The sequence below is a fragment of the Eschrichtius robustus genome, chromosome 17 (assembly GCF_028021215.1).
Source record: "Eschrichtius robustus isolate mEscRob2 chromosome 17, mEscRob2.pri, whole genome shotgun sequence".
Taxonomy (NCBI): Eukaryota; Metazoa; Chordata; class Mammalia; order Artiodactyla; family Eschrichtiidae; genus Eschrichtius; species Eschrichtius robustus.
Genome location: NC_090840.1, coordinates 77468655 through 77496079, shown reverse-complemented (window position 1 = coordinate 77496079; position 27425 = coordinate 77468655). Strand labels below are relative to the sequence as shown.

The following is a 27425-nucleotide window of genomic DNA, read 5'->3' as shown; positions in this document are numbered from 1 at the left end:
ATGCCAGGCTTCCTGCTACATGGTCCACTGGTAAGGCTGTGCATGGGCCTCGCATGTGTCCTGTCCCTTTACAACACAGGTGGGTCTGGTCGAAGTTGAAGTGTCTGTTCTGTATACTATGTTTGGGTATTCATTGTGCTTTAGAGAATTGTAGCAGCCAGCGTTTCAGCCCAGAATCCAAACGAGTGTGATAAAAATGGCAATAATAAATTCCCCATTTATTCTGTTGCAGTTGAGTCCCATTTATGCAACAGAATTATCTTCACCTCCACTGTTACCATCCTTATCCAAAGCATCATCTTCTCTTTGGTGGACCACCAGGAGAGCTTCCCAAAGCAGCTCCTTGCTTCTCCTCTTGTCTCTCAATGATCCATTCTCCACTCACCAGCCTGAGCCATCTTTTCACACATTTCATTAAGCCACCCTCCCAGTCCTCCCTCAGTTCTCCCTCCTCCTCCCCAAAAGTATTCAATGACTTTCTACTTTTCTTTGGATAGTCTCCTAAGTCCTTTACGTGCTCTACATGACCCAGCCCACCTCCCCATCGTCTACAATCCCTCATATCCTTCATTCCTTATGCTCCATCACATTGGCCTTCTTTCAGTTCATAAAATAATACTCATGCCCATCTCAGACCCCGGGCTCAGGCTGTTACCTGTACACAGAATACCCCTTCAGCCAGTTACGTCCTGCTCACACACTACTCGTCTTTCAGATCGCAGCTGAAAGTCACCTCCCAGGGACGGCTTTCAGATCCCTGAGATTAGTTCAGGCTCCCTGTTCCATACACTCAAAACGTTTTCAAAGTACCTAACATTGTTTGTAATAATATCCATGGGTCTTAATTTCCTTCATGTTTGCCTTCCCAACTAGACTATAAGCTCCATAAGGATGGAATCTGTATCTATCTGCTCGTATTATACCAGCATCTAACACACACAATGCCTATTAAAGTCTAGAGGCTTAGTAACATGATCAACTATTAGTATTATTATGGCTAGTCAATAAATATTTAGTGACTAAATGATTGAATGAATGAGCAAACTACATGTGGGATTTTAAGCAAGTCCACATCATAATTTTCTCATCTTTAAAAGGATTATTTTGGATTAAATTTTCTCTGATGTTATGTCTGGGTTATAATTTCTCTGATGAAATCTTTTCTTCCTTTAGAGTCTGCCTTTAAAGGGGAAGCCAAGAAGGAAAATTTCATGACCTTCCTACTTACAGCATGTAAATGGGCAGGTGGTCCTTCTTAGTTTACTCTGTCTTGGGTAAATTCCTTGGCTTCTCTGAGCCTCACTTTCTCTGTCTGTAAGATGGAGATTGTACCTGTACCTCCAGCTCTAACAGTCAGTAATAGTTCCCATGAGCTGCTCATTGCTTTATGGTTTGTGGTACACCCAGATTCTCATGACCTTATTAAATCCACAAAAACTGTGACCTATGAGCAATAGAAGATTTCATAAAGGGAGATGTTGTTATTTGACATCATCACTTTTGTAATAATCCCACCTTTCTTTGACTTTTTTTCTGATGGTATGAATTTGGTTGTAAAGCAAGACAATGAATGCATGACAAGGTAAAAGACACAGAGGAGTCAGGCGCTGGGTTTCTGTACCTAACGTTTTGGCAAACCAGCAGGATAATTTTTTTAATACTTTTGAATTTGGGGATGGGAGTGGTAGCAGGAATCACTCTTTATGCTAAATTTTTTATTTACTTTTAATTAGTTAGTGCATTCGTATAGTTCAAAATGCAGAAGGTACAAAGGTGTAAAAGTTAAATGCTCCACCAGTCAGCCACTTCCCTTCTCCAGAAGACACCAGTTGTACCAATTTCTTCTCTATAAGCAGGGTAATTTTCAGTAAATATTTCCCCTGTTTGGGTCTTTAATTTTCTCTTTAAGTGGGAACAATTCCTGTTTCACAGGTAATCATAAACCATGAAAATCGATAACATACTAAACATGACTAAGTATGAAGAGTGCTAATACCATCTACCTTAAAGACACTACTATGGTGGTCATATTATCCAAAAAGAGAACAATAGCTTTATGTTATCTGCCCAGCAATTTACTTGAAAAATGTCTATAGCATCCTATTCAGAAATCCCTGCTTCTGGGGTATTTAGCTCACACTTCAAATATTGTTACCAAAATCCACCCATGGGTTTGTAATTATAAAAAGAAGTGGTGGAAATAATTTTTCCTTAATGAAATGAGCAGTGTTAAGAAAGGTTCTAGGTTAGGAAGACTGCAGCCCAGGGCCCATCATTCAGATTTGACAGGTGTAAGAGTCCCACAAACCCAGCAGCTTAGAGCATCCCTGGAGCCTGGCAATCCAGAGCCCAGATGATTCCGGCCCCTCACCCTGACAGAGGGCTCTGCTTCCTGGGCAGGTAACAGGCGAGGTCGGCTGGTATCTCCTACACATCTCACTGCAGCTGCTTCAGAGTAGATTGTGGGCGTCAAGGGCCCCTCAGGGTGCCTGAGAGGGGAGAGCCGGATGGACTCTCCCAAGCCAGAGGGCGGGGCTTGTTTGACAGCTTCAGGCCTGCTTGGTAATAAACATCTGTCTCAGACTTCCTTTAATTGTAACGAGAACATGACCGCCACCTCCAGTAGCCGTGTTGTGTTGTAAAGAAGGGCATCCACAGACTCGCCCTACCTCTAACCCCGAAGCTCTGATATTTAACCAAAAAGCCCGATCGTCTGTGAAAGGCCAAATTGGCTGACAACGGTTGACTGAACCTAAGTTCCAACAGGGTACATAAAAAGCAGAGGGAACAACCTAAATGTTCATCCACGGGTGAATGGATAAAGAAAATGTAGTATATACATACAGTGAAATATTATGCAGCCTTAAAAAAGAAGGGAATCCTGCCATTTGCCACAATGTGGATAAACCTTCTGCTAAGTGAGATAAACGGTCACAGAAGGACAGATACCACATGATGCTGCTTCTATGAGGAATCTAAACTCATCAAACTCATAGAAGCAGAGAGAAGAAAGGTGGTTGCCAGGGTCTGGGAGGAGGTGGACACAGGGAGACTGGCCAGATGTGGGATTTAGATACATCACGTAACATTCTGGGTCTCAGTTTCTCATCCTTCAAAGGTAGTATTGGATAAGAGGAGTTATAAGGATATTATAAATTGCTGAGGCTCTGCTTCCACGGTACTATTTTATTCACGAAAACTTTTATTTCAGTGTCTGGATATAAAGAAGTTAAGAAGGAAAAAGATGAGGCTTTCCTTGGTGCAACGGTAACTAGACCGGTCCTAAATCCTGACTTACTCTGTGACACTATAACACATTTTTCAGCCTCTCTGTGCCTTGGTTTTTCCATCTATAAAATGGACATAAATCACCTTCTCCATTGGAATGTGACATGAAAAAATAATCACTGCAACAATAATAGTAACGGATGCAGTATGAGTAAATGGCATCTAATCCAAAAGAGCTGACTTTTCAGGTCTTGGCTTTCCGTCACTTCCGCAGTGAGGTCTCCTCCATCCCCCTAGACCAGGTTGTGTTCTCTGATAGAGGTGCTCCCAGCATCCTGCTGGTCCCTGTTTGATACTCTTCCCGTGGGATTACACGTGAATCTCCCTCCTCCCTCTGAGCCACAGACGGTAGGCTCTGCGGCCGTGGAGATTCAGTCCCTTCCTGTTGACCTCTTTATACCAAACACCTACCATACTGCTTAGCCCTAGGTGAGCATTTATCGAATGAATAAAGAATGAATGAACGCCTTTGGTATTTCAAAATTTCCTTTGACGTTGTCTTCTTTGGCAGCATGAAATTTGCTGAGTGGGCAAGTGGCCTGATATTTTGGAAGTAGGTTCTGGCCCTTCATTACCAGGACTCAGTTGTGCAAATTTAGGCAAGTTTCTTCTCCTCTCTGAGCCTCGGTTTCCCAATCCAGTAAAGAGATGGGGTGGATTAGACCCCCTGCATGGGAATCACCTTGTCTATTTATTAAAATATGCATTTCTAGACCACGTCCAGTTCAAGGAGACTAGAATCTCAGGGGGAGGGGTCACAGTGCCCCCGGTGATGCTGACCTTCACTAAACCGGAGGGCAGCTGCAGTACAGACCTCAAGGCCCCTCCAGCAACGTGGGGCTGGGGTCGAAGGCTCTACTTCTCTCCTGAAGCCTTTTCTTTTCCCAGTGTCTGGCCTCCGAGGAGAAGAGAGTAGAGAAAAGGGGGTCACTTTCCTGGATACCACAGGTGAGTACCGCCCACCCCACCCCCAATGCTCCATGGGTGGCCTGGGCCGCTGAGATTACTTCTCCCACCTCTTTGGACCTCCATTCTCACCCCCGCAGCGGGGCAACTGCATCCCTCCAATCCTCAGATTGCTTTAGCCACAATTATCTGAACATTAAGTAAGAGATGAAAAAGACAGTGTTTGCAAAACCATGAAGAGCAGCGTCAAGCTCTTATGTCCCCTTTGTCAACTGTTGTTTCCAAGTCTTCGGGGAATAGCTGGGAGAAGCAGCGTCTCTCCACTTGGCTGCACACTACCAGTATCTGGGCAGTTGGATGGATGGATGGATGGATGGATGGATGGATGGATGGATGGATGGATGGATTTAGGTAGTAATGTCTGTGACACATCCCAGACCTATTAAATCTGAATCTCTGAGGACGGAGCCCAAGCATCAGAATTGTGGAACTGGAAAAAAAATCTTTCCAGTGATGCCAAGGGCCAGCCAGGATCCGAGCTCCTCTGTTAAACAATGTCATTATTTATATTAGACAGCACATTGAGAACTCCTGCAATTTCCTAGGGCTTATATCGTATATTATATATAAGCATCTCCCACCAATCTCTACTCTCTCCAAATGCAGAGATAAAATATTCCCTAAAATAAGCATTCCTTGTGTTTCACCCGAACTTCTTCTACCTACTCTTGCTTGTCACAGTATATGCCATTAGCTGTCACCTCCTGAGGATAGGAACTGCCTTTTATCTTCCAAATCCTTGTGCCCGGCACAGGGTGTGAGTTCATGTCCAAAGAGGAGGCACATCTGCCTGAATGTCGTAAATGAGGAACTTTTCCTTTTGCCAAGAAAGGGCTGCTGATGACGTTATCTTTGAATCTCTTTCAGAGCTGCCTGCAATGTCGGTTGATCTGTCTGCACTTAACCTGACAGAGCTGGTGAACGGAATGCTGATCAGAGCTTTAAAAGGTAACCAATTTTTTTAAAAGCACAATCCAGGCCCATTTTTATCTTGTTCTTGCTTCGCCTCTGGACTCTCCATGACCTGGGCAAGACCCATCACGTCTCTGTGTGTCTCAGCTCCTCTGTGTTCAGAGCAGAGGATGTGTGTCCTACCTAACTCATGATGAGATTGAAAACATCCAGATGAAGTAGGAGGTTTGCCAGCATTTTGAGAGCAAGCTGCGCTCTAAACACAGCATCTGTGTAGGCATCTCTACTCATAACTATATTGTGAGGCAATTGCAAGAGTTTAAGGACAGATTAGGAAATTTAGCCAAGGGACATGTACTTTTGCCTTTTTTGTTTGTTTGTTTTTGGTTTGCTTTGATTTGATTTTTGTTTATTATTTTCAGTGTTTATTATTATATTTTTATTTGTTCATCGTATTATTAATTTCCATGATCAGTTTGCTAATTTCTATTACTGCTATTATTGTTAGTGGGCATTTACTGTTTCTTTATCTCAATGTCTTTGACAGATAGCAAGAAATTTTTCTCCTTGCTGAGTGTTACTTCCTACAGCTCCTTTGCCTTCCACAAGTTTTCTGTGGCCATTTACAACAGTAAGTGCTGGCTCTCCTTTTTTTTTTTTTAATTTATTTTATTGAAGTATAGTTGATTTACAATGTTGTGTTAATTTCTGCTGTACAGCAAAGTGACTCAGTTATACATATATACATTCTTTTTCATATTCTTTTCCATTATGGTTTATCACAGGATATTGAACAGAGTTTCCTGTGCTATACAGTAGGGCCTTGTTGCTTATGCATTCTAAATATAATAGTTTGCATCTGCTAATCCCAAATTCCCAATCCATCCCTCTCCCAATCCCCCTCCTCCAGCTTTTCTTGGCGGCGAGAATGGTAAGCGATGGGTAGGCAGGCCAGGCTATGTGTCAGGGTTGCTAGGTGCTTCGTTTCTCTTCACAGTTTCTAACCTGAAGACTGTGGACCCAGCCAAATTCCCCACACGGTACTGCTACTGCTTAAACAACCGGACCAATGATTTATCAGGTGGGTAGAACTCACTTTGAGGCTTGCAGGCTGCCCTGATTTTGCTTGTGCCCTTTTAAATAAGGTTGAATTATTTTTTTTCTCCTTAGACTAAGATCAGAAAATGTAATGATATCTATTATGCTTAAATATGTGCACATCCATTGTCCTGGAAAGTTCCTTTCTTGGTTTTCTACCCTAGAGAAATAGTTACGTCTGCGCAAAGGGGCAAGAACAAAAGGTAGCATTGTTTGAGAGCAAAAGCAACCTAAATATCCATCATTAGGAAAATGGCTGAATAGTCTACTGTACAGTCAAATCTTGGAAGGCAGCCATAGAGAGTACATAAATGAATGCATGTGGCCAGGTTTGGTCTATGTATGGAAATATTTCCATGACATTTTCAATTAGAAAAAGGGAGTTCAAAAATCAATAGGGTAAAATGGCATTGATGAAAAAATATATACATATTTGAACACCGGGTAGGTGATTACCTCTGAAAAGAGGATTGGAGTCTGCATGTGAAATAGAAGGGTGATGATTAAGGGGACCTGGTATTACCTGATTTTTTTTTCAAAGACAGCATATTCATGTATTACTTTTATAATTAAAAATTAAAAGTACAACATGTTCCTTATATTTAGAGAATCCTGAAAAATAAAAGTGAAAATTATTCTCTCACCACTGATTCATCCATTCAGCAGTTCTTTGTTGAGCACATACTATTAGCCGGATGCTCTTCTAGGTGTGAGGGTGTCACCCACACTGAAGTGGACACACCCCCTGCTCTCATGGACTTAGATTCTGTTGGAAGGGAGAGGGAGTACACGAATAAACTGAAAGCACACAGTATGTTGCTAATGGCATGACTGTGAGAACAATAAAGCAGGGGACAGGGTGATGGTGGAGGTGGCTGCTATGTGCAGGGTGGTCAGGGAAGTCTTCTCTAGTGAGGTGAGGGTTGAGGGGCTACCTGCAGGCAACCTGAGAGACAGCCTTGTGGTACCTGGAGACAGAGTGTTCCAGGCAAAGGCAGGGTGAGGACCAGAAAGGCCAGCAAGTGAGCCAGAGAGCCGTGAGAAATGAGCTCAGAATTGTGGGGGCAAGGCAGGAAGGGTGTTGCAGATCATGTAGAAGTTTACAGTCTGCCCCAAAGATTTCCACTTTTACTATGAATAAGAAGGAAGCCATTGTGATTGTCCACACAGAGGAGTGACGTGATCTAACTTACATTTTAAAAGGATCCCTTTGGCTGCTTGTTAAAGAATAGTCTGTAAGGGAAGCAAAGACTCAAGGTGAAAAAGTCTCCTCCTTTTTTTTCCCCCTCGCTTAACCTAATATTAAAAATATTTTCCATGATATTACAAACTCTTTGCAAACATGTGTAATGGTTACGTAACCTATGAATGTGAGCATTTTCTTAGCTAGTATGCTGTTGAACTTTTGAGTGGATTCTAGGTTTTTCTTAATATAAAAAAATCCTGTATTAGACATCTTCGTGTCTAAAACGTTTCCCTGTTTTAGATTACTTTCTGAGGATAGATTCCCCAAGGTGGAATTTATGGACCAAATATTGTGCACCTTTTAAAGAGGATAATGATTATTGTTTAACAAATACTGGATGCCAGACTGCAATAAGTACCATCTTCTTATTTAACTCACCCTCTGAATCTCATCAACAAATTACATTTGGGAGGGAAAATGTTCTTCGTAATCACATCTTTCTCACCATCTCATTAGCCTCGGCTAGAGGCCAAGTTTTGTCCGGTGTTGAGTCCCTGCCCTGATTGTGTGAAAGATAAAAATAAAATTTACAAATTGGAGTCACATCTGCTGGGGAATTTTGTAATTCTGTTTGGTGAGCTGAAGTGTATTTTCATACACATGCAATGCTTATTTGAAAAGAATTGATGCATGGATCTTTACCACTGATAAAATAGCATCTTGCTCCCCTGGTAAACCACAGAGATTTTCCCAAGGTTTAACATGTCCCAACGTGCCTAATGCTGATTCCCCTCAAATTGCTACCATGAGAGGCTGTACACTTCGGCCAACATCTTGCCGTGGTTCAAAACCTTTGGGGAAGATGTGTTTGTGGATAATCTTCAGACATGGATTGTTTTCTGAATATTCTCAACTCTGATCTATAGCCTTCCTCTGAGTGTGTTTTTCCTTAATGAAAATAGCTTAAATTTTCTTTTTTTTTTTTTAATTTTTATTCATTCATTCATTTATTTATTTATTTATTTTTGGCTGTGTTGGGTCTTCGTTTCTGTGCGAGGGCTTTCTCTAGTTGCGGCGAGCGGGGGCCACTCTTCATTGCAGTGCGCGGGCCTCTCACTATCGCAGCCTCTCTTGTTGCGGAGCACAGGCTCCAGACGCGCAGGCTCAGTAGTTGTGGCTCATGGGCACAGCCGCTCCGAGGCATGTGGGATCTTCCCAGACCAGGGCTCGAACCCGTGTCCCCTGCATTGGCAGGCGGATTCTCAACCACTGCGCCACCAGGGAAGCCCTTAAATTTTCTTGATTTAAAAAATAATATATTGTGAGGATAAAATATATTGTGATGTTGATATATTGTGAATATATTGTGGAAACCGTTCACATTGCTTCTTTTCACGTCCTATTGTCTAGAGCTGAGTCACATGGCCACACCCACCTGCAAAGCAGGCTTGAAAATGTGATTTTCAATTACGTTAAACTACCATGTGCCCAACTGAAATTTCATGTTTTCTTACTAAAGGAAAATGAGAGGATGGATATTGGGAGACAGCTGTCAGTATCTACCATGTTTTCTGTGAAATTTGGTATTCCATTTTCCACTAATCAGCATGTCTTAAAAAACATTCCATTCAATGATATAAATGTGCTTCATCCTTCATATGAATTCATAGTATTCATTGAAAGAATGTACCATAATATACTTTATCTCCTCCTGATGGAAACGTTTTTTTTTTTTTTACAATTATCAGCAATGCCGTGATGAGTACCTGTGTACAATCACTTGCAGCATTTGCCCAATTATCACTGTAGGATAAAGTCCTCAAAATAGAACTGTTGTCTGGCAGGAAGAGGATTTTGTGATGCTTCAAATTGCTAAAATTTCCTCTAGAAGTCTTGCATAAGTTTACACTCTTACCAGTAATGTTTGAAAGTGTGTGTTTTTCCACACCCTTGCCAACACTGAGTACCAAGAGACATTCTTAAATCATTACCAATTAAGACAGACAAAAAGGGTTTTTTCCCTATTTTCTATTTATATATGAAAGTAGTCAGAAATCATTCATCTGTGTGTTGCTAGTAAATTAGATAGTTCATATTTTCATCAAAACAAAGAATATCTTTGAGGCAGTGATAACTGATTTTCTTCCAAGCCTAGGACTCGATTGTGAAAGCACTTCTAAAAGGAGAGTTGACAAATGTATTGAGTATGAGATTTGTATGAGCAGTGGTAGAAATTTTGGGAAGAATAGGAGCTTTAGCACAAGGCAGACCTCAGCTCAAATTCAAGCCCTGCCACATGCTCTGGGACCTAGGGAAAGTTCCATCATTTCTCTGAAGCTTGGGCAGAATCTGGACTCCATGCTTGGTGTCTGGGCTGCAAAGCCATGCTCATAGCTTCTATGTAATATAAATAGTGGATTGCAGTAGTTTCTTGGTCTATCTATGAATCTCTCTCTCTCTCACTAATCTCAGCTTCAGGTAGGCAGAGATGGTGTCTTAGTCCTCCAGTGCCTAAAAGATGTCTGGCGTACTCCAACACTCCATGAATGTTTATTAGATGAATGAATTCATAAACAAAGGAGATTTTTGAGAATTAGAAAGAAAATAGATGGCATAAGTAATGAAATACTACCCCTCTTCAGTTTCTACAATGTGACTATAAACAGATTGGTCTAAAGAGACATAAAGAAGGATGCCTACCTTCTGCATGGCCACGTGTCCACACCTGTACAGGTGGCCCACCACATCTTCCTCTAGGAGACTAACCACGCACCCGTGCAAGTGTGGTAAGATGGCATGTCACCATGGCCCCGGCTCACATAGGGTAGCGCCCACCTCCTGTTGGCCTTGCATGCTATACATTCCACTGGTTGTCACATCACGTTTTCATGCCTCTCTGGGTTCTATATTTTCAATGGTCTGGGTTCTATATTTTCAAGTCAGCTTGCCCCTGACCCCAGCTCATAACCCCGTTACTGAGTAAAAGATGCATTTAGACAAGGCATGACGGGAAACTCTCCGTGGGACCTCAGAAGCTTCTTTAGAAATTGACAGTTTGGGGCTCCTAGAATAAGTACTCCTTGTTTTAGAAGCCAAGAACTTGCTGGGTCCTGGAAAACCATAACTGAACAGCAGAAGAGGCAGCAGCTGTCTGAGTAGGAAGTGCGTTAGGACCTTTCATTGGTCAATGGCACCCACCATGGCAAGACCTGTTCAGAACGTGCTGAGAGACAAAGTCCTCAAAGATTTTATAGCTTGAAATGTTGTAAAATTATCTCAGTCTCCTCCCATCAGACTTCTGAACATGGAGGGCAGGAGAAGAGCTTCCTTGTTCTATTTTGTGTAAAGTCCTTGTCTCCTTTGATAGTTCATAGTTTATAATCCACCACTAAATTTGATGTCATTTTGAAAATCTGAAGTTATGTAAATTTACATCCCATGTCTGCAGGGCTGCTTCCTATCCAACGAATTTGGTATTCTAAATCAATTAGATGAAATAATTGGGGGAGGGGGGAACAAATCAGAGAAACCATTATTCAACACTATGGTTTTGCACAGCTCTTTGGTGCTGGCAGAGAAGGATCTGGGGTGGGGGGAGGGAAATGGAGGAGAAAGGAGATTATGATGGTGGATCCAAAAGTTTTCTGCCTGCCTGAAATTAAGACTTGAAAAACAACTAGCAGTATTTCTTTTTATGATTGTTAATAATCCCCAATACACCGAACTAAATCAAACTTGTAAAATCTACTCTGAAAAATCCAAATACAATATACATTTCCCTTCAAGTCTCTGAAATTTAAACCAAGTCTCAGAAATTTAAACCTCCTCAATCTATCTTACAGATTTCACAGCCCTACTGGTGGACATCGTTGGAAATTCTACCAGCTACCTCACAGAGATTTTTAAGTCAACCTCCATCCTCTCAGGTGTGCTCTTCTTGAAAATGCTTGGCAAATTTGAGACTTGGCATTCATCACGGAATAAAACCTAGTCAACTTCCCACCCCGATCCCTACCATAGGCCGGGCTGCCAGGAACTTTAATGTAAGTTTTATTTAGACAATCAGCGTGGTACAGTTTCAACCACCAGTACAGTATTTGAAGTTTCCATCTTCCTATCAAAGCTATTCCTGGGGTCCAAAAAGTTGGAGGAAGAATCCAAGGCTCAACACTGGGGGGAGTTAGGCAGACTCAAGAAAACAGCTTCTATTGGACAGCTATACTCCCATTTTAAAGATGAGAAAACTGAGATTCAGAGAGGCTGAATATTTTGCTCAAGGGTGGCTCAGGATTCAGATTTAGATCTCTATGGAGCCTAAACTCATGTCTGACATACAGTTGAGAAAGATACACTTCAGTTATAAGGTGGCTTCATATAACCCCAGGCAATTCACTTTCCCCTGGGGACCTACTTTGAAAAGCACAGATCCAGTCAATAGCCCAACTCTTGGTCTCATCAGAAAGGTGGTGTCCTATACTGTGGAGCAACTACTGTTTTAGGAGCAGTGGGGGAGGAAGAAAGAGAAATAATAGATATATTCAGGTGCCCGGGACTCTTCTAAGGGCCACCCTCATTGGATCCTCACCACAACCATATGGGGTAGCTACTATATTTATCTCCACTTTACAGGTGAGGAAACTGTGGCACTGAGAGTTTAAGGAACTAGCCCAAGATCATTCTGCAGAGATAGAATTCTAACCCAGGTGATCTGGCTCTGAAGTCCATGCTCTTGGTCGCTATTAATACATATAGTAATAGGACCACATTAACAAGAACCATTATTACTATTATGCCTATTTACTGAGCTCTTCTACCTGCCTAGCACCATACTTAGAGTTTCACGTACATTGTCTCATTGGATCATCATAGCCATCCTACCAGAGATTTCCAACCACACATCCACAGTCCTTCAGGCAGTATCTTCAGGGACAAGTATGCTTAGGAACTCAGAAGTTTTCGGATTTTTGATGGTGTAATAGGGTGTCTACACTATACCTGACAGAACACCTCCAGCAGCATCCAGGACAGCCTGCTGTAAATCAAACACACTCATATTCATTTAGCAAAATGGTTGACCCTTTACACTAAGAAGGATAGATAAACTACAATAGCCTCACATCTGTCAATTCAGGTTTTGCCACTGAATGAGTCGGTACCAAACTCACACAAAAACCTTCCATCTTACGGAGATTTGGGGATTTGGAAAGTGCAAATAAGGTACTGTGGGATTTGAATTTTCACGATTTTAAAGGTAGGTGAACTGAGTCTTAGAGAGGTCAAGCAGTTCATTTATGCTCACTTAACTAATCAGTGCCAGAGCTAATGTTGTAATCCTGGACGCTGACCCCAGAGGCTCTGCCCTTAGCCATTACATTATACTGCACCTTCCCTCCATCAAAAAAATTAAAACCAGAAACTCGGGGCTGACTGAAAATCAGGGCTCCTAAATAAGGAGTTAGCCTTATTTTCCTATAGCATCCAGAGCTAGAGATTTCCAACTTAATTTTCATTTCAACCAAAGACTTAACAGCTTCAGACCCATTGCTAAGTCCTGTTGTATCCTGGTCTGTTTTACAGTGAGTCAAGCGAATGAATCTGACTGCATCTTCATCTGTGTGATGTCAGGAAAGTCAGGTGAACCACCAGCCATTCTTTGACAAGCTCTCTGAGCTGAGAATTAAACACAGCCCTCCAGCAGGTGAGCCCAAGATTTGACCTTGTTGGTGTGGTTCTTGCAGGAAGGAATCTTTCTGACTTCTGGGAGATGGCGGAAAAATCTCCTGTTATCAATTACACATTTACCAGCAGCATGTCTGGTGTTCTGGGTGAGTGTAACCCTCCCAAACTCCTACTATAGAGTCTCCAGACCAGGGTCCCAGCTAGCAAGCTGAAGGCTGAATGCTGCCCTCAGGTATTTTATTTAGCTGTACTGTGTTAAAATCAGAGGATTTTGTCATTAAAATTTTTTGAATTTCTAGATTTTTTTTTTTTTTTTTTTGCAAAAGATCTGGCAGCCCTGGACCCTCCCCCTTCCCCATGGCAACTGGGATTGAGTTGCCATCCTCCCCATTAGGAGAGACACCTTTCTCCTCTTTTCCATAGTCCTCACTTCTCCCTGTTGCCTTGCACTTTTTTCTCATATACACTACCTGGTTTTTGTAGGTATTTGAATTTGTGACCCTGTTGTAGACATTGCCACTCCATAACACTCAGACCGTACCCAACCATCCTCTACCCCTCCACACACGTCTACCCATCTTCCTGCCTTTTCTCTGGCATCAGGTGGCATTTTTTGGAACCGCCTTAAAGCCATCTTTCTCCCCTATACTTATGTGTCAATTCTAGCTGAATAAAGTTTCTGGAATCTGGCTGGTCTTCCAAGATCATCACCTGTTGCTATGATTATCTTAGTTCAAGTCCTTGTCATCTATCTTTACTATAATAGCCTCTGAACCAATCTCCTTTGACCTAGTCTCTTATTTCTCTGAAATACCCATCCATTGTCATAAGAGTGATAAAATAATTAGGTTATGTCTCTTCATTGCTCAGAACTCCTAAGTCAGCAGCAGGGGGTCTGAAGTCCTTAGCATCGAGTATACATTTGTCTGTCATCAAGCCCACCCTACCTACTCTCTTTTACATAAATCTTCTGCTAAAACTCCACTGAAATCCCTGCCCTTCTTGCAGACGGCATACATCTCCATGCCCCTGCAACCTTGCTCATGCTATTATACCAGCATGGAACGTCCCTACTTTTCCATATTTCAGAATCCAATTTGTCTGTCAATGGCCAGCTCAGCTGCTGCCTCCTCTTTCCAAAAAATCCCCCAGTCAAAATTAGTCTTCTGTCTTCTATGATTCTACAACACACACTTATAAGTCATTTGGACTGTTACTCCAGGTTGTATCACAGATGACTTTATCTGTGTGTCTCCTCACTGAATCATACTTGAAGGCAGAGACCGTCTCCTTCATCTCCATAGTCTGCTTTCCCCTCAGTGCCTCACACTGTACTTTGCACATAGTAGGTTCTTTATCCGTGTTTATTGGAGTGAAATGAAGTTCACAATCAACCTCCAATTCCACTCCAGAGGGCTGCCTTGGTTGGTATTTATTGTAGGGCATCTCTTAGTTATGCTGAGGAAGGAACTTCAACTGTATGGAATAAGGCTGCTTGATAAGGAGATGAAATGGCATTTGGTGGGTTCCCCTCACCTACCCAATTCTGAGGACAGATCTGAAGGTTGAGTCAATCTCACTTCTTCAGAGGGTCCTTTCATGACTTTCTGACCCCCAGTCTCAATTATGTCTCCCCTTTTGTGCTCCTGTAAACTTTTCCCAGCAACAACTGCTTGAGAAGAGAGAACATATGAACAAGTTGACACAAAGGTGATGTGTTTGATAGCCAGTCACCTGGCTGAGTGATAGTTTGATTGGCAGGCACTCAGTCCCACGTCCATTAATCTGAGAGCAAGGACCGGGCTTCTGGTGCATGTGGGGTGATATTGAGCTCAGAAGTAAGGCAGGAGAGAGGAACTGAGGCTGCAGGGCCACCTTCTGCAATTGCACTGGTTGTGCCCAACACACAGTTACCTGCCAAAGGGGCAAGTAGGGGCCGAAATCCCACCTGTCTGCAGGCCAGGCTTTGTCCACCCAGAGGAGGGGACCTTATGGGCTAGTGAGAGCCTGTCCTATCCTAACATGCAGCCTCCATCCCCTAAGCCTTCCCGAGGTAGGCTTAATGAACACTTGGACCTCTTCCTCCTTTTCCTCATGGAACATCCAAGAGCACTGTGTAGATCTCCTTCTGAATTAAGCCTTCCTTCTGTCTCTGTGGGGACCCATCTTTCAAGTGGGTTTCTTACAGGCAGCCCCTAGTTCCCCCAAATTTCACCTCTGGCCCCTAGTCATACCCACAGGGCACATGAGCAAAGCTAATCCCTCTTCCTGGGACCAGTGCCAGAGCTGTGGAGGGGTTGAGGGTTGCGAAGTGGGCAAGGACCCTGACAGGATCCAGGTTCTGTTCAGGAAACACCTCAAGTGTCTGATGCTTTTTGGCCTGGCAGCTTTGCATTCTGTGCACATTGCTTTTGCCCGTGGCATTTTCACCCCTCAATATTTTAGCTTGATCTGTCATTCAAGGAGAAACCCTCCTCTTGGTGACGTAACGTACTGCTCCGAGCAAGGCTGGAATCTCTGCATTCTGTATATTTGCTGTCCAGTGACCTTTCAGTGGCTCGACAGTTCTCTGTGTGCAAAGTGTCAAGCATAGTAACGCTGCCATTGACTGTCTCCTTGAATGTGCAGCTACCAGGGGGACGGCCCTGACTTCACAGCTCACACCCGCAAGCCAGCAAACACTACCAAGGACAAGCCCCCCACGTGGATCCCAGAGCGCGGGAGTGTCTGCTCTGAGAAGCTCTCCTGGGACAGAGTCAACCCCTCCTTCAGAGGGAGAGCAGACCATGAGCACAAACAAGCGTCCTGAGGGTCACAGCAGAGCCATGGCCAGAGCTACCACCACCCTGGACAGCGCCTCTCCCACCCTCCCAGCCTGGGGTGAGATTTCTCACCCCTTCCTCTCCCGTCCTGTTTCTCCCCGCACTTCCCTCTAGGCTCAGATCAATAAGTGAAATCTTTCCTTTATCCCTTCTCCACCAACCTCTTTGTTCAGCAGCCCTTTAATAAGAGATAGATGTGAACCAGTATGGGTGCGATACCTATAAGCAAAGGCAACAAATGTCACTGGCATAATGTCTTTCTAACATTTAATTTTATAATTTTTTATTTTGAAATAGTTTAAGACTCACAGGAAGCTGCAAAAATAGTACAAAATTCCCTCATACCCTTCACCCAGCATCCCACAGTAGTAATATAAATGTGGTATATGGTAACATCAGGTATTTTTATTTCAACAGAGCTGGTAGCAATATCTCTCCTGAAATTCACACTAAATGGTGAAATGCAGTCAACATTTTATGGCAGGCAGGGTTAGGTTAATTTGTAGCTGGCTGGATAATGTTGCCAAGAATATGTTAATGACTTGATGCCAGTGTAAAAAAGCTGCTGCTGCTGACCTGCTAAGAAGTTCTTCTTTTCCCATCATTTTTGTGAACACTGATCAGTGGTGTTGTCACTGAAGATGTAAAAGGCATGCTTATCCTATTTGCAATAAGAGACAACTGAGATAACGCTTTCATTAAAAGATGATTATGTCTCAGTGAGTTCCAACAATGGACCACAGTCATCAGAATACATTCATTCATTCATTCACTCATCAATACGTATATTTAATATCAGACCCCAGGCTAGCTGTCAAAAAACACAGCTCTATCAATGTTCCCTTTCCTTCCTGAGCTCTCAGATCTGGGAGAGAGACATAGACAAGTAAACTGATAGTTTATTATCCAGCCTACAAAGAGCTATTGTCCTGGAAAGCCCAGAGAGGGGGCTCCCCTGAGGAGGCTGAGAACTGATAACAGTCAAGCAGACAGGGAAACAAGAACGAGGAAAAGGAATCAGATTCACTAACTAGAAATTTTTTAGTAATATATCCGCATCAAGACAATTATACAAAATTAGAAAGCTTTCCAGTATAATATGAAAAAAGATGTGATTGCTAGTGGCAAGAAAAGTCATAAAATATCTCGCTATCACTCTGAGAGGGAAAGTGCTAGTTCTGCATGAGAAAAACTACAAAACTTTCAAGAGAGTAATAAAAGCATATTTAAATAAATAAAGGGTTATACCATGTTCTGGATGAGAAATCGGAATAGTTTTAAAATGGCAACTGCTCCCAACTTAACTTATAGATTTAAAATCCTCCTGGGGATAAGTTTCGTAAAACCTGAAAAAAATTTATTTTAATTCTTAACATGGGAATGAACGAGTGAAAACATCTGGCAATTGTTTAAAAGACCAGCGAGGGAAGACTTATCTTAATAACCGTCCTGTGATATTGTCAGTCAGGCATCATCATGATCGTCACTGCCATTTCAGTGGTAAAGCTGAAAAGAGTTTAGTAACTTGCCCCAGAGTTCACAGCATGGAGGAGGTGGGGGCAGAACTTACACCTCCAGGTCCCCTTACCTGAAACCTTTCCATTGTATCACATGATTAGAATCGTATTTCTTAAATTTGACAGTGTCCACTGTCCTCTGGACACACACCTTAGCTGATTGTTCAGCGTCCTAGGAATTTGGAGAATTTTTTAAAATTAGTAGTTAGGAAAACAAAGTTTAGTGTGGTCCCCTTATTCCAATTCAGGGTAGGGTTGAAGTCCCTGGATTATCTATATTATGCATGTGCATTGCGTGTACCCTTTGATTATATGTCAATGTCTTGTCAATTTTGCATCTGAATCAAAGCGGTCAAGCATGTAAGTGCCCTGTTACTGTCACTTGTGCAGCTACCAGGAAGGTGGCTGGAACTCCATGGGTGACAGCCCACAGGCAGGCATGGGCTTCCACACTACCTGTGCCCTGGGCTCAGGCCACCAGTGAGAAAACACCTGGAGGGCTTCCCTGGGAAACACGTTCCTCCCCGCCGACACCTCCTGCAGAGGCCGAGGAGGCCACGAACACGCGGAGCTTTTCCGAGACTCCTGCCAAGACAGTGGCCACGCCTGGTAGCCCATCAGGGACCAGCTCAGCCTCAGGTAAGAGAGGATTCTCACTCCTACTGCACTAATTACATATACAAATATAGTGATATGCACATTAAAATGTAATCATATAATATGAGGAAGGCCTGAGCTCTGAAAAACTGTGTGATTCCAATTTTGTGTTTGTCTATGTATTTATGTGTGTGTGCGTGTGTGTGATACAGATACACAGAAAATAAAAAATAAACCAAAATAAGACTGAAAAGAAATTCACAACGTGTTAACCTTGACTATATCTGGGAAGTATCAATAGATAGGATTTGATTTTTCTTCACTTCAGTGTCACGAATTTTCCATATTTTCTACTCCTGTAATCAGACACAAATGGTTTACGTGTTTTTAAAATCACTTCCTCTGATCTCTGCAGCCAGAGGCCCTTCTTCTATGCTTGTGTTTTCAATGGATCGTAACATTCATCACTGCTGTGCTGTTAGGGGCCACGAACTTGACCTTTCTCCCCTCTGAACCATGCTCTCTTTAAAGGCCTGTGTCTTTACTCTCCAGTTCCCATGAAACACAGCAGACATTCAGTAAAAGCTTGCTGAATTACCTGAATTTCTGAAGAAGTAGAGAGGAAGAAGTAAATGAGTTTCAAAGGGTGCAAACGTAAAGTCTTAACTTTAGGTGCAAAATCTCAATTGCACAAACAGGTCTGGGAATGCAACTGATAGCTTAAATCGGAGAAACACCTGACATAATGGCATTGGGAAAAATACAGGCTAACATACTTGGGTTTGGCCAACAGGCAACAGCAGCCAGCAGAGCCCTGAGGCTTTGAGCTCTGGCCTTTATTTCAGACACAGTAGCGTTGAAATCTTGACTCCGCCACTGCTGTCTCCTCGGCAGTTCTTTTGATTTCTCTGAGTCCTGGTTTTCTCATCTTCGAAATGGGGAAGGTGATGCTTACTTTTCAGAGTGGTTGTGCTGATTCAGTTAAGTGATGACTGTAAGGTGTTCAGCTCCACACAGAGCACCTTGGAATCCCTCAATCAATGGCAACGCCTACCGCCCTGTCCTACTGCCCCCAGGGCGACAGCATAGCAGCCAGCTTCAGGACACACGCTCAGGAGGGTAGTGGCAAAGCGGATGTCAACCAGAGGAGAGCGTGTGTCTGCTTTTGCCCTCGGCCCCTTGCAGCTCTAATCCTCTGCGATTCTGCAGTCATTTAGTTAAACTGTGAACAGTGACCACAGACAAGTCAGCTCTGTGTTTGGGTTAGGGTTAAGGCTGCTCATCTTCCAGAACTACGTAGAAACACACCCAGGCAGCAAGTGTCAGCGGTGCCTTCTGTATTCAGGGGCTTACAGTCAGTGCCTGGAGGGGAATCCAAAGAGGATGCTGAGGGCTTCCCTGGTGGTGCAGTGGTTAAGAATCCACCAGCCAATGCAGGGGACACGGGTTCGAGCCCTGGTCGGGGAAGATCCCACATGCGGTGGGGCAACAAAGCCCGTGCGCCACAACTACTGAAACCCACGTGCCTAGAGCCTGTGAGTCACAACTACTCAGCCCACATGCTACAGCTACTGAAGCCTGTGCGCCTAGAGCCTGTGAGCCACAACTACCGAGCCCACGTGCCACAACTACTGAAGCCCGCGCACCTAGAGCCCATGCTCCGGCAACAAGAGAAGCCACTGCAATGAGAAGCCCACGCACCACAACGAAGAGTAGCCCCTGCTCGCCGCAACTAGAGGAAAGCCCGCACACAGCAACAAAGACCCAACACAGCCAAAAATAAATAATAAATAAATAAATAAATAACAAAAAAACAAAAAAAAAAAACCAAAGAGGATGCTGACCGGCTCTGAGAAAATGACCAGGTTGCCCGCTGGAGTTGGGCCTCCTGCCCATAGTCATCTGTTTGTAAATGTGTCATGCTGCCCATCTCTGCTACTGAGGCAGTTGAATTCAACGCTGCCACACCCACCATCCTAGCAGAGGAGCCTAATAAGGAACAAGCAGGATTGCAACACTGTACTGGGTCCAGCCCAGGCTCTGAGACCTCACCCCACCCCTCCACATCTTCCTTCAGACTCCAGCCATAGCAAAGGGCCTTCCGCTCACTTCTCTGGGTCTTTGCTTATTACGCGCTTTCCTCTGCTTGGGAGGCCTGTTCCCCTCACCTACGGTTATGCTTCTCCATCCCCGAGAAGACGTCCCCGGCCCCATCCCCCATCCCCGTGCTCCTGTTGCACCCCCAGCCTAACCCCTTTCCTTCCGATTAACCACACGAGTGAAAGTGCCTGTTTCCTCTTCCTCTCCCTCGTTTCCTCTAAGAAGGCTGCTTTGCTGGTTTTGCCAGAGGCATGCATCTTGACAGCAGGATCACTTGCCAAAGTGGTCCTTAACTCAGGACTTCATGAACAGGATCAAAAGAACTGTTGAGACAGCCTACATTCTATCGTGACGGTGCTGGGCAGTGCATAGGGGTGGGGATGGGGTAAGCGTGCACACCAGACTCAGGTGAATGAAGAGCATCTCGTGTCCTCTTTGCCTAGGGGCACCGTGATCCGACACGGCCCACGCAAGTCCACTCCTCTCCCATTTCATACCAGTGTTAGCGGGTTTCCAATGGCACCAACACACTGTATCACAGTTACTGATGGGACTCGCCCATTTCCTCCTCAACACTGGGGGTGCCTCCGTTGTAGAGTCTATTTCTTACTCATTTCTGCATCCTCAGCAACCCCCAGCTACCTGGATGAACAGGGCAGGACTGGTGGCAGGGGGCCTCTTCTGCTCATGCATCCTTAGAAGAAACTCAAGCTCACCTCTCTCTCCTCTCATCCCAGGCCCATTCACCCCTGGCACACAGACTCCAAGCCCTACCAAGGCTCCGGCCCCCAGATATCCACAGGCAGGTAAGAACGTGGCCCTGGAAAGAGGAACCCAATACCCCAGGTGGAAAATATCGTTTAGGGGCAGGGGCGTGACGGGACAGGGGTGCCTGTAGGCAGACTAAGCTTGTTATCGTATTTTATTGGTTCTAGCAGGAGGAGAGGCAGGAGAACTAAGTCTTGCTGTCCTATTAAATCACCCTATGATCTTGCATAAATCACTTTCTCTTTCTTGACTACAATTTCCCTATGGATTTATAGAACTCTTTATCTTTAAGATGCCATGATTCTCTGCTTGTGTGTATACCCCAGGTCCGTTTCATTTTGACCTTTGCGAGGCCATTGTTGTCCTTGCAGGTGATCTCCCTGCTGCGTGGTCCTTTACCCCTGCAGAAGAGCCAGCCCTCGTCCCAGGACCCCACCAGGTTTCAAGTACGTACCAGTGCCCTGTCGCTCCTATAGCTTTTGTTTGTTTTGGACGAAGTTGTGTAGTATAATAAAAAGAGGTTTGTTTGATAAGTTTAGATTCAGACTGCTGGGATCTGAATCCTAGCTCTGCTATTTACTGGTGAGGTAACCTCCTGCGCTCAAATTCCAGAATTCAGTTTCCTCCGCTGTAAAGCAAGAATAATAACAATTATCGTGGGCACTAAAAATGTCTTACCTCTGCAGGGTTTTGTATTAGGTAAGATAATGTGTGTGGAAGTGATTTGGAACTGGAGAGCTCCATATAACTTAATTCAATCAACTTTTATTGCATGGACACCCATTGAGAATGTGCTGTACACTTTGTAAACGGAAGCTGTTCTTACAATGAGGATGATGTTAGCAGAAAGAGGGGAAGGAAAAAAGGATGACTCCAAAAGTCCACCCCCAGCCACTGGGTGCCATTTACTTCTATTCCGTGTGAAAGGACATTCCTGTACACTTCATTCTTATGGAATTCTAGGGGAATCCTTCTCCTGGGCTTGGACATGGGTTTTCAGGACTCCTGACAGAGGCTCAGGACTTGGAGTTTCTGTGGTTTATGCTGCAGTTTTCCAATTTTTGGTTGTCAAACTCTCCTTTTTTCCTGTGGAGCCAGTTTCCATGAGAGAGAAATTGACACAAAGTGAGTCCTTCAAAGCTGATTGAGTCCTCAGGTCCCTCCCACTCCTAGATGCCTTTCAATATTATTTTCCTGAATGTTCCTGGACCTGAATGTTCTAGTCATATGTCAACGGGGCATTATTAAATTGCTGGACCTTGCACCGTCTCCTTTTTCATATCACCTAAGATCTGCCTCAGCCCCATTCTCAACCTGCAGTGGATGGTGAATGGGCCTTTCAGGCACAAAGACGTGATTATGTTACCATAGAAAATTATAGCCCTGTTTTCTCCAGGTTCTAAAGAAACACAGGAGTGGTGCAGATGGTGGCAGTCATCAGACTGAGTTTTAGAAAACAAGTTGACTATATGTATCTGTATCTTTATCTATATCTTTATCTGTATCTATATCTATATATCTATCTCTGTATGGCTCCATCCATCCATCCATCCATCGTTCCATCCATCTAATGAGAAATATAAAATTTTTCATTAGAACTTTTATTTTTAATAAAATTTCAGTGAGACCATCTCTGATTTCTTCCAGGAACCAGACCCCCTCCTTTCTCTACCTATCTCTGGAAAGTCTCACAGCAGCTTTACCAGACATGGTGAAGCAAGGCCATGTGTACCTGTTGGTCTCGAGCTACCTGAGATCAGGGGCAAGACAGTATTCACTCGGCACAGTCCCTGACAAAGGGAAGATGCTTGCTAAATTCTTGTTGATGTGAATGGTCTGGAATTGCATCTTCTAGGGTGTCCTGAGCCGCTCCTCAAGGAGGGGGCCGTGACCCCTGCTCCTCTCACGCTGGCCATCCAGAAGCTCAACCCTTGCCTGATGGAGCTGTGCCGCTTTTTCCAGCAATGCCTCTGCATGAGCCAGAAGAGAGACCCCAGGATGGAGGCAGTGAGGTAAACTGAGCCACTCACTGCTTTTTACATCCAGTATTTACAGGCTTCTGATTCTGCTTGGCTCCTCTGCAGGCCACTAAGTGATGAGGCATTAAGTAATCCACACACAGATGACAGGGGTACCTCAAGGAATGCACACACCAGTGGGTCCTCTATTGCACTGTCACCTCCTTGAGAACCAGGATGAAACCTCATTCATTTCTGGGTCCCCAGAGCCAAGGGCGGGCCACGACACAGTCAGTGCTGTCAAGTTGACTTGTGTTATATCACGTCTGCTGGAATAATTACAGAGGATTTTGAGTGGTCCCGGAACCCCAGTGCCCTCAGCCTGGCATGATTTGCCAGAAGAGACTAATCAGAGGTTATGTCCACCTAAATTCCAGTTTTTTCATAAATCCCTAAGCAGTCATTTGCTGACTCAATAATAAAGACGTAAAAGGAAAATTAGAAGGCAGACTCCATCTTATATTAAGAAGGACTAGGTGTGGACGTTTTCCTGCCCAGGAAAGCTGACACACTGTCCTTTCTTCTGGGATTTATCCTTGGCTGTAAGCCCAGAGCCAGACAAGGTAGATGAATATTTCTGCTCCAATAGTAGGAGGCCAGTCTCTCAGATCTTTAAAGTTATTTTCAAAGTCTACTTATGAGATCTTTCAGCTTTTTAAATGCCCATTATCCACGGGCTCTGAGCCCCAAGTTCAGGTTGGCAGCCTTTTTCCATCACTCTTTTCTGGCCCTGGTCTTGGATCTCTCAATCAGAGTGGATGCTTCTTCCACCCAGAGAGGGAAATAAGCAAGATTCGTAGACCTGAAGGTGTTAGCCAGCAAGGTGGAGGCATTTCTCCACAGCACAGGCTGATCCTAAAGAAGAGGACATTTTGCAACAATACTTTCCTACTCGATCAGCCCACTATTCCTTCCTTCTTTCTCTATCGAGCTCTTTGTATCAATAACAAGTGTCAAGTCTCCACTATGTATCAATTTAACACTGAGCCGAGCCAGCAGGCTATAGAGACAAATCAGAAATAAACCCAGAAACTGAGGATTTCATAGTTGGGGGGAATAAATGGTCATAAACACGCATTAACATATGGCATAGTAAGTGACGAAATCAAGTCACGCACCCAGGCAAAACCTATTAATCTCATACCCTCGGAAGAAAGTCAGATTTGAACAATCCATATTGCATATTTGCTGGAAGGATAATGAGGAAGGCAGACATTTCCAGAAAGAAATTTGAGTTTAAATTTAGAGAAATGAAGCATCTGTAAAACTGAGCTTATCCCCTCTTTTCCCTTTAAGTTAATAGTGAATTGTTCTATAATCGTATAGTAAGCATTGAATATGGGATAAGAATAACAGAGTAGGAGGCTGGCATTACTCAGTGTGCTTGTTGAATAGGACAGCCCCTGTGGTCAAAAAAAAAAATCGTGGTTTAGTGGGGCAGTTGGCCATGTGAAGAGACAAATTACAAAGAAGTGTGACAGATGCTATAGCAGATACAAGCTCCGCTATACAAGCTCGTATAGCAGAATACGAGCCATGGGACCCCAGAGGAAATAGCTAATAGGGCTTATGGAGGAATAGGAGTTTGTTAGGCAAAAAATGGGAGAGGCCACTCCAGGCAAAAGGTGGAGAGTGAGAGGCAGACTGGAACATCTCAGGACCACGGAGAGTTCCATGTGGCTACAGCAAAAATGGGAGGCCACTGTCCCAGCATATGTCCCTATTCAGGAAACCTTGCCCTTCCCAACATCTACTTGGGTCTTGCAAATGAGTTTTGACTTTTCCCAGAGTTCCAGCAGCAACATCTCTGTGCCTCGGTTTCCAGAGTTTTATAGTGTCCTGTAAATTGAGGGTGACAGAACCTGGGAAATCTTTACAGCCAGCTTTACATGAGCAATTGGTTGCTCCCCAGAATATGCGAGAATCACAGAATGATACAGATGGAAGAGAAGTTAGAGAATATTTAGCCCAACCTCCTCATAGCTCAGGCGAAGGATTGAAAGGGAATTGGGTTCCCGAGAGTCCTATGTGAAACCAGTGACACAGCCTGTCCTGAAAACTCTTCTTCCTAATGACATGCGTGGCCTTTTCACTGAAGCCTTTTGAAGCGATCCCTGCGGCCACCAGCCGAGAGCAGGATATTATTTTGCTAAGTATTTGCTGCATTGTTAACTATAACAGTCCTGCACTCTTACTCCACCTCACACAAAAATAAACAAATGAATATCATTGATCCAGCACCTATGATAAGCCCGGCACCGCTGGGGAACTTTGCAAATGTTATCTCGTGTCATCCTCAGGATACCCTATGAGTGTAGATTCTATTATTGCCTCTCGTTTACATGTGAAAAAACCAAGGCCCAGAGAATTAAGTAATGAGCCTGAAAGTCATACGTTCTAGTAAGTAATGATGGTAGAACTAAAAATAAGTCTTTCTGACTCTGAAGTCTAAGCTTTTTCCTACTCAGACTCATTCTCTACCTCTCCTCCCACAGCCTATAAAGATGGAGAGGGAGTTCCTTACTATGAATAATTAGCCATTATGATTTTTTTTTTTTTTTAGTATGGTTCTCTTCTTATAGCCACAAAGGATAGTAATTGCGTTCAACCCTGATTTAAATCTTTAGGTATTGTCTTGAATACTATTCCTGGTTTCTGAAGAATGCAACATACATCTGTCAGAGGGTGAAAAGGGTGTTCCACTCACACAGTAAGTACACAGCCGGACTGTATTGTAAATCGCGTTCTATGAAAAGGTTCTAGAACTCTGAGTGATGTTCCTGCCTTAGCACGGGGTCAGTAGGAGGAAGTATAATTCATCTAGTGATCATGAATCCTAGACAAAAAGAGTCTAGGGTATTTCTGAGTCCCCTTCACCTAACAGTTTGAAAAAAAAAAAAAGCAGGAGTCAGCCCAGCCAAGCACTGTTGCTTTCTCTGTGCTCTTGGGCAAGCTTCTTACCCTCTCTGAGTCCCCATGTAAGCTAAAAAGACAAAGACAAATGAAACGGGAGACAATCACCGTGTAAGCACTCAAATTCCTGACCAAAGCAAAACGTATACAAATAATTCAAGAAGAAGAAGGCAGCTTGAAGTGCTAGAAGTGGATGTGTATGGTACCTCTGTCCTTGTCCTCATGGCATCTGAGCCCCATTTATTCTCAGAGATGCCAGACATCTTCTTTTTTTCTTCTACTCCTGCTGACAAAAGTGGCTGACGTAGTCTGTCCATTCCCAAAACCAACAGTTTGGCCATTTTATTGTGCCATCTTCCTGAACTGTCTGGTCAAGGACTCTGGCTTTCTGAAAAGCACGGAACCAGGTTGAAGTCTGTGAAAAATCCTTTCTAAGTATAACCCAAATATAAGCCGGGTGGTCACATGGCCATGCTTTACATGACAACAAACAATCAAGCAAAAAAACAATTCAGCTGCCCAGTCCTTCCTTGTGGCTTTTGAAGAATATCAAATGAGATCCATGATAACACTTCTTAGAAACTCTTCTTATTCTTTTTGCCCCTCCATTATCTCTCACTTCCCACAAGCTACCATCTCAAAACCTCTCTTTAGGCTTTATTTTCCAACGCATCACTCAATAACTTTCCTAAAATGAAGCTTGCTGGCTCTTTCTCTGTTTCCATATATCTCCTCTGATTATTTTCTTTTCCTTTTGCCTTTCACTTTTTTAATCTCTCAAAAACAGCTTCCTTATTTCTTATACAAATCCATCACCCCACTTCCGCCGTCTTTTCCTTCCACCGTCACCTTTATCCTGCATCATAAAAACCAAGCCTTTGGACTGGGGGTGTTGGAGGGGCTCAGGAGTCAAAAATAGAAATCTATTTACCTGGTGTGGGGAGAGGGAATGGGAAATCTTGCAAACTGCTTATTGACTAGCTCCTCTATTGTCCTCACCACATTAAAATCTCCACACAAACAGCATTTTACATTTATGGAACATCATAATGAGTTCAGATTAGCATTGTGCAAACTGGGGAGATGAGGCTGGTACAGCTGGGTGTTAGAAAAACATCTCTGGGCAGAGACTGGCGAAATGAGGCTTGCTCTCAACACGACTTTTCTGCTAACTAGCAAGGGGGTCTTGCACAAGTTCCTTCATTCTCTGACGTTGACTCTGAGTAACACCCTGTCCTGTGCACTGCCATATACTGGCCCCCTGGGAAGAGCCTGAGCCATCGCTGGTGCTGTCAGAATTTATGTCTCTGTAGCATTTCCTTCTCCACACCATGAGTTCCCTCTCTTTTGTTTTTCCAGCCTTAAAACAAAAATGCCTCGAGAATATCTGCAAGTCTGTTTGAAGTCTTGAAAAGGCAATGGGACCTAAGAGTAAGCTGGGCAACATCTGTTCAGCCTGGCCCCTGGCCCAAGTTGGCTGCATTTGCAGAATTCACCCAGGCTGCAGCCAGATCATCAATTAATTGAATGTGGGTCTTTTTGGAAGCAGCCATTCTTTCTC

General features: G+C 43.7%; 1 protein-coding gene across 1 annotated transcript; it reads left to right on the top strand.

The window, feature by feature from the left end:
* On the top strand, positions 1-27267 carry HHLA1 (HHLA1 neighbor of OC90). The gene is made up of 16 exons (XM_068525393.1): positions 1-79; positions 1174-1233; positions 4177-4236; positions 5122-5202; positions 5714-5797; positions 6164-6247; positions 11293-11376; positions 13028-13084; positions 13189-13281; positions 15758-16009; positions 17859-18107; positions 20903-20971; positions 21305-21379; positions 22789-22945; positions 25579-25661; positions 27224-27267. The coding sequence occupies exons 1-16, from the start codon at positions 1-3 to the stop codon at positions 27265-27267; spliced, it is 1611 nt and encodes a 536-aa protein (XP_068381494.1).
* Positions 27268-27425: the final 158 nt, after the last annotated feature.